The 11,702-nt window shown below is 52.5% G+C and overlaps 1 protein-coding gene across 1 annotated transcript; it reads left to right on the top strand.

Moving 5' to 3' along the window:
- Positions 1–7,739: 7,739 nt before the first annotated feature.
- LOC142038447 (gonadotropin-releasing hormone II receptor-like) lies at positions 7,740–11,103 on the top strand. The gene is made up of 3 exons (XM_075043887.1): positions 7,740–8,246; positions 8,812–9,013; positions 9,286–11,103. The coding sequence occupies exons 1-3, from the start codon at positions 7,740–7,742 to the stop codon at positions 9,693–9,695; spliced, it is 1,119 nt and encodes a 372-aa protein (XP_074899988.1). The 3' UTR covers positions 9,696–11,103.
- Positions 11,104–11,702: the final 599 nt, after the last annotated feature.

The raw sequence follows: 11,702 nt of genomic DNA on the forward strand, positions 1-11,702 counted from the left end.
CCGAGCCAGGGCAGTGCATCAATGGGGACATTTAAACCCTGGAGGAAGAGCAGGAGCAGAGCTCCAACCCACAGCCCACTGGCTGTTTGCTTTAGCTCTGGACAGGGTTTGGTGGACAAAGACCATCCTGTGTCGAAGTACATGTTGCTTTGGGCAATTAATTGCTCCTGAAGAAATCCTTAATGTATTGTTCTTATTTACGAGCATTAGCTTTGGGCTCGGATGCACTCCGGGCTGTGCTTCCATGCTGGCAGGCAGGGCAGCCTCCCACCTGTGGGATGGCAGTCCCTGGTCTCATTGTGCCTTTTCCTCCTCGATTTTCTTGCTATAAACCAGGTTGAGGTGGGCAGGTTTGCAGCTGATTCACACCAGCAAAGCACCAGCCAGTTTTTCCTAGAAACCAGCAAAATCTTGCATGACTTGTAAGTGTGCAGGGGAAGGCTTGGGTCTTCCAGCACACCATGGTTTGTCTCCCTCCTGCTCTGCAGGGATTGCATCGGCAGCACTTGGGAGAGGTATAGCCTGCGTAAGCTGGACCAGAGGCAATGGTGATGGCAATGAAAGTGGAGCATCGGGTTAAAAAGGGCTTCGCAGTGTGTGGATGAGCCTCTACTTGGGATGGACAGAAAACATGCAAGGGATGGATCCGGGCAGATGGCAGGGACTCCTTGTTGAACCATGCGTGAATTTATTTCAGGTGAATTATTGCACTAAGCAATGTGGAGCTGGGGTAATTGGGGCCGATCTGCCTTCCAGTTTTGGCTCTGAAAGAGTTTGCCAGCTTCCGTGCTGGCAAAAGAGGATGTGGAAACACCTCCCCTCCCCAGAGCGCCTGTGGTCATGGGGGCGACCAGAGCCATGATATATCTCACAACTTCATGCATCATGCCGAGGGCATGCTTGGAAAAACCAGTCTCTGCCGAGCTAATTCCAGCACTGCTGGGATTCCCCCTGAGATGGTCGTGGCCGTATCAGTTTTCACCGGAGGGTAAATGTGCATTTGCTGGCAGCACAGGCAGAGTTGTTCAGTGGGGGCCAAGTGCTGCTGGAGGGAAGGGCTGGCAGCCTCCCAGTGTGAGCACCTTGGACCGGCTGAGATGAAAACCACCACTGGCAGCAGGTTGGGAAGGCAGCATGGGAGATAAGCCCTTCCCGAGAGAAACTCTGTGCAATGCTCCCGGCATTGGATCAAATGCTGCCTTCCAGAAACATCTCCCCAGGAGGCCAAATCTGGACAGGGGGAGATGTCAGCACCAATGCTTATCCCAAGGGACACCAGGGTCCTGCAGTCCCAGGGCTCAGTCAGGAGCAGGCTTCCTGCAGGAGGGTAAAAACAGGGTGGTGGAGCAGAAATTATATTCCTCCAGCTCATTTAATTCAGCATTAATGGCATCTCTCCCCAGCGAGCCACTGATCCTTTCCTAAAAGCAGTCATGTCCTGCATAAAGCTCATCCAAGGGTGTTTTTAAGCCTCAAAACCTGCTTGGAGATACGAAGTGCAGGGGAAAGAGGTGAGAGGGGAGGGTTTTCTCTGCTTCTCGCTCCTGCAAGCCCTAGGTAACACTACCAAGGGTCCCATGAGGCTTTCAGCTTTCCCCACATCTCACCTCTCCCCCAGTGAAATGGAGGAAACTAGCCCTTGAATCTGGCCCATGTTTGGGAAGGAGCATCCAAAGGGAGCACTGAAATATGACCTTGGGGAACACAGTCCATTTTGGAAGCATGGAGAGAGGAAGATATTTGATGTTTGGAGCAATGCAATGGGTAGGTCCCACTGGGAGTAAAAAAAAGCAGAGGATCAAAGAGGGCACGAAAGGCAAAGACAAGGAGAGCAACTAAAACCCATCCAAAAACAAGGGCAAAATTGTTCACATCCATGGGTTAGTCACAATGAAAATATTGGGATTTCATAATTTCTTCCAGCTCAAGAAAAATACCCAGTTAGGGCGGTGAAAGCCTGGCTGGGTCAGTGCGTGCCAGAGCCGAAGGGGACCCACAGCCCCTCCATCGACCCCGTGGGTGATTTTCCCGGTTTACTGGGGACAGGAGCATCATGGGACCGGGGTCCTGGGTGAGACTTCCCAAATAAATCCCCCTGGCTGGGGTTTCCAGGGCAAGGAAGCAAAGCTGCTGTGGGAAAGATGAACTGTGGGTGGAGCAGCGATGCATGCATCCAGGTTTTATCGTTTGGTGGTGAGCAGACCAGGCTCGGCACCAAAGACCACCACATTTTCCGGAGCTTGACCTCAGGGTCTGGTCTAGGGTGATAAATTCACCCTTATCTCTTGTCTAGTTTAGAGATGGGGAACAGGGATTTTGCTGTGGTTAAGATCTTCTGGTGAAAGACGGAGGAAAGACCACGAGAGCTGCTGGTCCGTGTGGGAAGATGTAAGTTTGGGAAACCTCTGGGAATGATGCTTGGGACATTTGGGCTCCCCTGCCAGTGGGGTCCTTGTCCTTTACACCATCCTGGCTGGGTCCATGACTTGGACGTCCAGCATGATGTGCTGGGCTCAGTAACGCCAGGAGCACCAGCCAGGGTATTAAAAGATGGGAATTGCAGCGGGTTTGAGCATTGAGTGCATGTTTTTCTCAGCACCGCGGTCCAATGGCATGGTACCCCCTGGAGAAGGGCTTTTATCAGCAAGGTCTCCAGCGAGGTTTCAATATATGAAGCCAAATCAGAAACAGCACGTTATTTCACCAAGAAACAGTCCAAAGACACAGTGTACCAAGATATTGAGCCCAGTGGGCAGGAGCGATCTTTTCCCTCTGCTTTAAACAAGGACTTTTAGGAGGGGGACGGGATGACCCAGATTATCCCCACAAGGGACAGCAATTATCGTCCCTCTTGGCAGGCTTGGCAGAGCAGCCAGGGCCGGGTGAGCAGGCGGAATGAGATGTTGGTTTACCCCCAGTGACTGCTGCGCTTTCGTCCTCTGCCTGTTGCTGCAAAGGTTTCAGGGAATTTCGGGTGATGCCCCACTACAGACAGGTCCGTGGCATACAGTCAGAGGCAGCACCGCACTGCATGCAGCCCCAGTGCTGTTTTTTTTAATGAGAAGGTTGAAAACTGGGAGCTTCACAACCACTTGACTTGTGAACTTTGGGTAAGAAGAGAAGCCGTTCCAGAGGTGAGGTCATTTCTAACCCCGGGAAATGACTTCATGGACGCTGGTATTTACTCACAAAAACACTGCATGTCAGATGTCCCTGACTAGACTTTCTGTTTCGAGTCCAGTATGAGACAAAAATTTCCTTGGATGAGCTGCTCCTGAGACAATTCAAGGTTTGGAGGAGGAGAAGAAGAATTGGAGGAAAAAAAAAAAATCAACACTAAAAACTCTGAAATCACGAGTGCTTTCTGAGCAAAGGGGAATTTTTGACAGCCAGCCCAGCAGAAGCACCTGCTTGGGGTGAGGGTGCTGGGGGTGAGGGCGCAGGTGATGAGTGCTGCTGTGGGATGGCTCTACTCAAAGAAGAGCAATCATTACCTCCCCATAAAGCCCAGTAGCAGGAGTTTCTCTCAGAGGTGAAAAGACAAGTTTTTCTCTTTTTTGTGAAGCCAAGACCCCGGCGGTGATTTATTAGGATAAACAGCAACAGGTTCCCTGCCCCACGTTTGCACTAAGGTAATAGAAATTATATCCTGTGCCGCTTTCCCTGCATGAGATCCCAATTTATACAGGAAGTCCGAAGGAAAAATACAGCACATGCATTTTTGTTAAAGATCCGCTCGTGCAAAAATTGCCACTGGGCCTGTACTACCTGGTGTGGCTTTCTGGTTTCTGGTTTCTCCAGCATCCCTGGATGATCTGTGTGGATTCAAAGAGAAAAGTCCTGTTTGGGGAAGCCTGGAGATGCTCTGACTCCCTGTGACCCAGCGCTGGGCTGCAGCTCCAGGGATGTACTGGGGCAACATCCCAAAAGGAGGGGATTTCGGAAAGAGCCGAGCCGGGTTGTATGGAAACAAGCCCTGCCTGCCAGCACTGTTTCCTAATCCTGGGGACCAAAACCCTCTGATCGTTAAACCAGTGTTCAGAGATTCAGCTGAAGGCTGCTGAGCAGACAACATCCAAGCTGACCTTTGAGGAGACAAGCAAAAAAAAAAAAAAAAGAAAACACAAGGGGGTTACTGTGCAAATGCTGGAGAAAAATAGTCATTTTAGTAAGGGACCCCACCCTTAAAAGAAGACTTATTGCTAATGCATGCCCAGGACATTTCTGCGTGATGGCATGCTAAAAAAATCCTCTCTGAGCAGGGACCAAAGGCTTTGTTGTGGCATGAGTGAGGCTTACAGTTCTCAAGAAAAATCCTGTCCCTCTCTTGCATCATACAGTCGGGGACGGAAAGGACATTTCTAGACAAAAAGGCAGCCAGCCGGGAAGGAGGACAAACAGGGAATACATTCCTGACTTGCTGTTTAATTGCTTTAGTGCAGGTGCAAAGAGCTAAATGAAAGGAAAAATAAGGATGAGCATGTGGGGCCGAATTAATCTCGGTTTTAACCAGGAGGCTAATGCAAGAAGGAGGCAGCTGCTATAATAAATGGGCTTCCATCCAACTTCTTTGTGGTTTCTGTGCTTTTTTTTCGCCCAGGGACCAGGCTCATTCCTGCGGCACCGGCAGGCGATGCACTCACCAGGTAAGGAGGTGATGGGGACGTCCCCTTCTGCGTGGCAGGGGTGGCTCGTGCTTGCTGAGCTCCTGCCCTCCCGCTCTGCCCACCGTGGCTTTGGGGTTTCAGCCAGGCTCTGGCAGGACCGGGGTGGCTGGCATTCCCCTCCGGAGGGATGTCCTTGATGCCGGCTGTTAAACAGCTTTGAAACTGGGTCTTGGCAGGACAATGTCCCTTCACTCTCAGCTTGTGAGACCTCATTTTGGGTGGAGGGCTGGCCGTGCCAGGGGTGGGTCTGCTTTTCTCTTTCCCTTCAGATGTAAAGCACTTTGAATGCATAAATTGCCCTCTGTGACTCTGAGCAGAGTTTCCAGCCTGGTCTCCTTCAGTGGTTAAATAAGTGCAACGGAGGGTTTAGGGGACTCTGTTGGACTATGATGCCTCAAGGGCTGACATGGTCCAGCGGCTGCAGCATCTCTTGGGTCTCAGGACCTGGTCTCTCTGCCACACAATTTGACTCTTAAACCCACAAAGGGGGAAAAAATCCTCCTTTTTGCTCTGCCCAGAAGGACTCCTGCAAGCAGAGCAGCCTCAAAGACAGTGCAACCCCTGCCTTGGAGCTCAGGCATTTCCTCCCAAAAATAAGTGGGAATAGGTTTAATGATGGAAACCCTCCTATCCCAGAAAGTGAACCTCATCCTCTTGGGGAACAATGCGGAGCCACCACTGCCAGCCTGGGACCGGCTTAGCTGTAGTCCTGCTGTAAGCTGTGTACTTCTTAATTTAATAGACTGGGGGATGTGAAGGTTTGCTTGCATGTAATTAAAATCCCTGCGATGCCCCTGGGAGCCTGCGTGCTGGCGCTGGCCCCGGCAGGGCTTGGGGCTGGCCCTCTGTCATCCCCACAGCTCTTTTACTTTCACTGGTCAGAGGAGCAGGGTGTCCTTGGTTTCCCTCCCTGCCCTTGCATTGCACATCGTATTTTTTAAGCCCTTGTGGGCTCTTTGTCCAGCCCAGGGTTTCGCACCGCACATCGAGCTCTCACTGCGTTATGCTGAAAGAAATACAAAAAGAACAAGGTGGGACCTGATAGAGTGCAGAAAAAACTGTGTATTCATTAAAATGGCAAAACGACCTAAGTTTCTCCTTATTAATTCCCTCCTTACAGCATTTCCAGTCCAGGCACGTACCTGTGTTCATCCATGATGCTCTCACAGACATGTGTGGTCCAGGAGCATTGCTGGGGCGTGTGTGTGTGTGTCTGTGCATGCTGCGAGTCTCCTGGTTGTCTGAGCAACGGGACGTTCATCACTAACTCCAGGGATAATTAACTCATTTTCCTGTATTTATAGAAATCCGATGCAGAGAGTGTTGGCACTTATCCTTGATGGGGCCACATTTGGCCACAACATCTTGAATTTTGGCCATTTCTTGCAATACGGTGGCTTTGTCATCATCCCTGCTGCTTGCTCATTAAGCCTGAAATCGGGCAGCTCATTAAGCCCACAAGGGCAGAGGTACCGGCCCCCGCCCAGGGGTGAAACACCCGCAACTGCCTGAGCCGGGCTGCCTGTGGGTGTCCACCTCTGCGTGTCCCGCTCCCGGTTTGCCAGTGCAGGGGATGTTTGCATCAGCGTTGCCATCTCCAGATGCCTGCATACGCTTGGGCTAAAAACAGCGTAGCTCCCGGCTTAGCCGCCAGCAAGGGGAAATTTTGCTGCTTCAAGGGGTTTGTTGCAGGAATGTGATGCAAAGACGCGCTGGAGCATCCTGACTTGGCACCGCAGCAGTGGGAGACCTGTGGGGAAAGACAAGGAGCATCTTTAGTCGGTGTCCGGGCATGCATATGTCAGGTACGTTCCCATCAGCCGCGACAAATCCAGACCTCGACATGGGTTTCCCCTTGTTTCTCCCAGACAGCCAGCAAGCAGCTCAGTACTTTTAAATTGCTTTTTCTCTTTGCTGCTTGCTTGTTGGGTTTGTCTCTGGGGAGGGAGGAGGGTGAAGGCAGTAACGGGGCTCGCTCTCAGGGGCTTGGGGTGCGGGTGGTGGGGCTGGAGGAGGGCGGCTTGCTGCAAGGTGTCGGCATCTCCATCCTGCAGAGCTGGGGAGACAGACTGGATCTCTGCTGCTTGTGTTATTTGTGTAAAGGTGGGGAATGCTTTATTTTGGTATCAGCAAACCAGAAGGTGCTTGAAATGGTAAGTGACATACCCTACCTGTGGCTGGGACTATTAGCAGCTCGTGTCCCCAAGAGTTGGAAGTGTTTGCCCTTGAAACATGAGTTGTCCCCAAGCTGGTTGTGCTCAGGCAAAAAGGGCAATTAAATCAAGCCATGGGGGACCACCAAGCTGCTCATCACCCCTAACCACCTCCTACATGGGTGTGTTTCTACCTTCACCTCCTCCTCCTGCTTTGCCTCCCAAAGGCAAAGGGACAGAGGTGTTGAGCTGGTGCTGCCTGGGTCCTGGGAAGGTCCAGGCTCCTAAATGCCACCGTGATCCTCTCGCAAGAGCTGCTGTCAGCCCCCGGACAGCGTGAGATCCCCCTTCTACCCTCCTGGCAACCCCCTGGTTCTCCCACCCACAGCCCCGGATCTGGTGCTGGAGATGGAGGTGGATCATTAGGGTTTAACACACTAATGGAAAGTGCCGTGAGGTTTCTAAAAATCTGAGCCCTGCTTGCAAAGCCCCTTTGGAAGGGATGAGTCCTTGAACCGAGCATGGCTGCCCCAGCACAGGCTCAGCCAGCTCCTGTGCGACCCATTCCCAGCCAGGTGCTGGCAGGCAGCGGCTTGTCCTGTGGTCCTGGCCACTGGTCCCGCTTCCCAGCTGCTCAACTGACTTGCGAAGAGCTAAAAATATATGTCCGTGTGAGCAATCACTATAGCTACAGCAGGGGTTAGCCAAAGTGGGCAGCCGGGCAGTGTCACCGCAACCAGGAGGCACGGCGGCTCGGCAAAACGAGCGACGTGGAGGGGACAGGCAGGGACAGGCACGTTGCTGCTGGTGCCTCTGGTGCAGATCCCACCATCTCCCCATTTCTCCTTATATTGAAGCTGCAGCACACGACACAGCGGCTAAGAGGGTGTTCACTTTGCCGCTTGCGTTTCAGCAGGGAATGAGTGACGAGCAGCTCCCCGCATCTCCCCACCACCCCGCCACGGAGGGGGATGCCAATGTCTCAGCCTCTGGCTGCCCCGAGCACTGGGTCGAGCCCCAGTTCACGCAAGCAGCGAGGGTCCGCGTGATCGTCACAGCCATCTTCTTCTTGCTGGCGGTGGGTAGCAATGTGGCGGTGCTCGGCAGCCTGCTGAGGAAGAGGAGGAAGTCCCACGTGCGGCCACTGATCCTCAGCCTGGCACTGGCTGACCTGCTAGTGACGGTGGCGGTGATGCCCTTGGATGCGGCATGGAATGTGACAGTGCAGTGGTATGGCGGGGACCTCTCCTGCAAGTTCTTCAACTTCCTCAAGCTCTTCGCCATGTACGCGGCCGCCCTGGTGCTGGTGGTCATCAGCCTGGACCGGCACGCGGCCGTCCTCCACCCCTTCTCCCGTGCTCGCCGCCGCAATGGGCTCCTGCTCCGCGCCGCCTGGGCCAGCAGCGTGCTCCTGGCTTCGCCCCAGGTAGGGCTCGGTGCCTTCCCCCCATGGTTTGCCCAGGCTGGGGTGGTTTTGCAGCAGGGTTTCTCCATGCCGACAGCCCCCACAAGTCCATCCCAATCCATGGGGTCCACCACCACCAGCTTGGTTTTGCCGAGCGAAGCAGTGTTTTCGCTGTGTTGGGTGCTCAGTGCTGCTTTGCACCTTCTTTATAGCACCCGTTCATTGCAATGCCATCAGCGCGTTACGCTACGGGCTGGGAAAAAAATTGTGTCCACTATAATTTGCATGCACATGGCTATCCTCTCCTAAAAATGCATCACTGGACCGCTGCAAAACTCGTTGGAGTGGACCAAGACAAACCCAAGCCTTTCCTGACCAGAATAACACGAGGTATGGCCAAAAACTGGGATTTCACAGATGGCAGATCCCATCCATCCTGGCCATACCCATGAGTTAGGTGCCTAGAGCGCTTCTCCCAGTACAACAGCAGCAAGGAGGTGCTCTCCATGCACAGCCAGGAGCATCTGTAGGATGTGGTGACCAGTTCCAAAGCCTATTTAAGTTATTATTTGATTCTCCATTTCAGCTTTTCCTCTTTCACCTGCACACAGTCCCGGGAGGGAACTTCACCCAGTGTGTTACTCATGGGAGCTTCCAAGCACACTGGGAGGAAACCGTCTACAACATGTTCACCTTCACTACCCTCTACATCACCCCCCTGAGCGTCATGATTGTTTGCTACATCCGGATCATTTGGGAGATCAGTAAGCAGCTAAAGATCAACAAAGGTAAGCAGGTCCCAGACCTTTAGTGTCCACCATGACTTTATGACTGACCCTGCTCCAGCCTGGAGCGTTGTTGGATATCTGCCCTTTGAAGGGTAATTCAACAGAGGTGCTTGACACAGACTTCTTGACCCCCCTCTTTGCTGTCTTCTGCTTCCTGTGGACCACGGGCCAGACCATGAGATGGTCTCCCCTCTCTGGCAGAAGCACAGTTATGGATGATTATGTTCTGGTTTTCTCCCATCTCCAGCTATCCTTTTGACTCTCCCTGGCAGGTTTGATAAGAAATCAAAACGACCACATCTCCAAGGCACGTATGAAGACTCTCAAGATGACCATAGTGATTGTTGCCACCTTCATCATCTGCTGGACCCCATACTACCTCCTGGGCTTGTGGTACTGGTTCCAGCCAGCCATGATCCAGAAGATGCCAGAGTATGTCAACCACAGCTTCTTTCTCTTTGGCTTGCTGCACACATGCACCGACCCTGTCATTTACGGACTGTACACCCCCTCCTTTCGGGAGGATGTGCAGTTGTGTCTCAGGGGCATTGAAACAGCCATTACCAGGCACGAGAAACACCAACCTGTCTCAGTCTCAGAGAAGAACATCAAGGATGGTGCTGTAAATGGTGCGGTGGTATCAGGGGCCTCCAATGGGACAACCGTCAACACGGTCTGCTGAAGAGATGTACCCAAAAGGAGATGGGAGGCACAGCTTTGGGGGCTGCTTTGTCCCATAGGATCATTCTGGAGACTGTCGTAAGGAGGTTTGCTACCCAGCTTTATTGAGTGAGGGTCTCTGGCCACAAACCGGGAAAACATCTCCTGCCTGTACTCAGGGTGAAAAACATTTAGGGGTATTTATGGTCATTCCTCCGTATTTTGGCAGCCCCATAATAACTAGAAAACCATCCTTTTTGTACTCTACACATGCTCTAGCCCGGATTCTGGGATCAAGCATCTGCTACACTTCCAGCATCAACCCCTGGGAGGAGACATGCCATCTCCTCTGTGGTCCAGGGCCATGTCCAGTGGGGTGGCCAGTCTTCAAGTGCCCTTTGCACCTACATCCAGGTGCGGGGCTGCATGGATGCACAGCGCTAAGTGGTGTTACCCTGAGAGGCTGCAAAGGTGCTATCAAAGGCTTTTACTCCATTTTCTCCACCCGTTGTAGGAAAAGCTCTCGGAAAATTTCGGATCTCCTGGCTCAGAGCCTGTCTGGTTCTCCCACAGCTGTGTGTCAAAGCCTGGGAAGGATACAGATCTTTGGGGAGTGACTAATGCAGGGGCACTAGTCCCCCTGGGCATGGTGGGGAGCGAGGAGGTGCTGCAGGGATGGAGGGGCTCAGGCAAGAGGGGTGTGAAGAACCACAGTGGGATGGGATGGGATTCCTTCTCTCTTCTGGAGGCAGCCAGAAGGGAAAACAGTCCCTGCTGCCTTGTTCTGGCGTGCAGAGGGTGGTACAGACACATCCTTACACAGCACCTCTCTGGAACACAGGGCTGACCAGGAGAGACAGTATTTGGGGTAACCAGAGAGTGAGAATCAGACCCAACGCTGCCCAGCCCCTCTTGACTGTCTCTGTCCCCATGTCCCAGGGCACGAGCTGGCAGGTCACAGACCATGCGCTGAGCTGTCCCCATATTTGCTTTGCCCTAAGCGCTTGACCCAATGCCAGCACCCCGTCTCTGCCCCGAGCAGGGTGGGTGCATCCACCCTGCAGGTGATGCCTGCGGTGTCCCAATGAGGAAGGTGATGGGAAGCACCTGTGGGTGGAGGGGCCCATCAGCACCTATGGATGCCAGGTGGGTGGTGATGGTCTTTGGCTGCACTACATGAGCAAGGGAGGCTGTTGGAGGGATCAGCTGAGCTGTGGTGAGTAAAATGGACCTTTTGCTTTTCACCAAGGTGCCAGAAGTTGCTTGTGAAGGGTGGAGGCCTCTTCTCTGGGTGTGGGTTGAAGAGATGGGTTTGTTCAACTGTGTTGTTCCTTTCTGTTTAATTAGAAATTGTGGATTATTTCTTTGTTTGTTCTCTGCTGATTGTTATTAAATGCATTTTTTGCTTTTGAAGAGAAATTTAGTTTTGAGCCAGGTGGGGGTTGTTGGGGTTTTTTTTTTGCTTTTGTGAAATCTTTGGCCAGATTAGGAGCTCTGGACTTGGCAGGAGGCAGTTCCCTGAGCATTTTTGTGTCCACTGCAGCTTTGAATGAGCATCTGGACTTTATCAAGATGAAAGAGCTTTGTTTTAAAAACAGCTCTTGACTTGCTGTGGTTGCATGTGTAGGGAAGCTGGGAGATGTCTCCCTCCAAGAAAGCAAATCCCCTTTGGGCACTGAGGGGGCTTTCTTGCCCCTGTCTCCAAGAGGGGATGGATCCCCATCGGTCAGAAAGGATCTGCACTGGTTTCCCATTGACCCAGCTAACAAATTATTAAAACTTGGGGGGGTGGTAAGTAGTCCTTGCAGGTTGGCTGAGTCTGGGTGATGAGGATATGGGAAGCCATGGTGCTCAGGGTGATGCCGAGCTGTACACGGGTGTTGAACGCTTGCCTTTCCCCATGCTAACTATCATTTATGCTAAACATGCTGCTCAAGGAGAAAAAAATTCAATTAGAGCTGCAGGAGCCCAGACCGACTGGTGGGGATTAGTGTGAGCCCTTTAGGAAGGATCCAAACTCCAATGAGAT

Source organism: Buteo buteo, chromosome 13 (genome assembly GCF_964188355.1).
Source record: "Buteo buteo chromosome 13, bButBut1.hap1.1, whole genome shotgun sequence".
Taxonomy (NCBI): domain Eukaryota; kingdom Metazoa; phylum Chordata; class Aves; order Accipitriformes; family Accipitridae; genus Buteo; species Buteo buteo.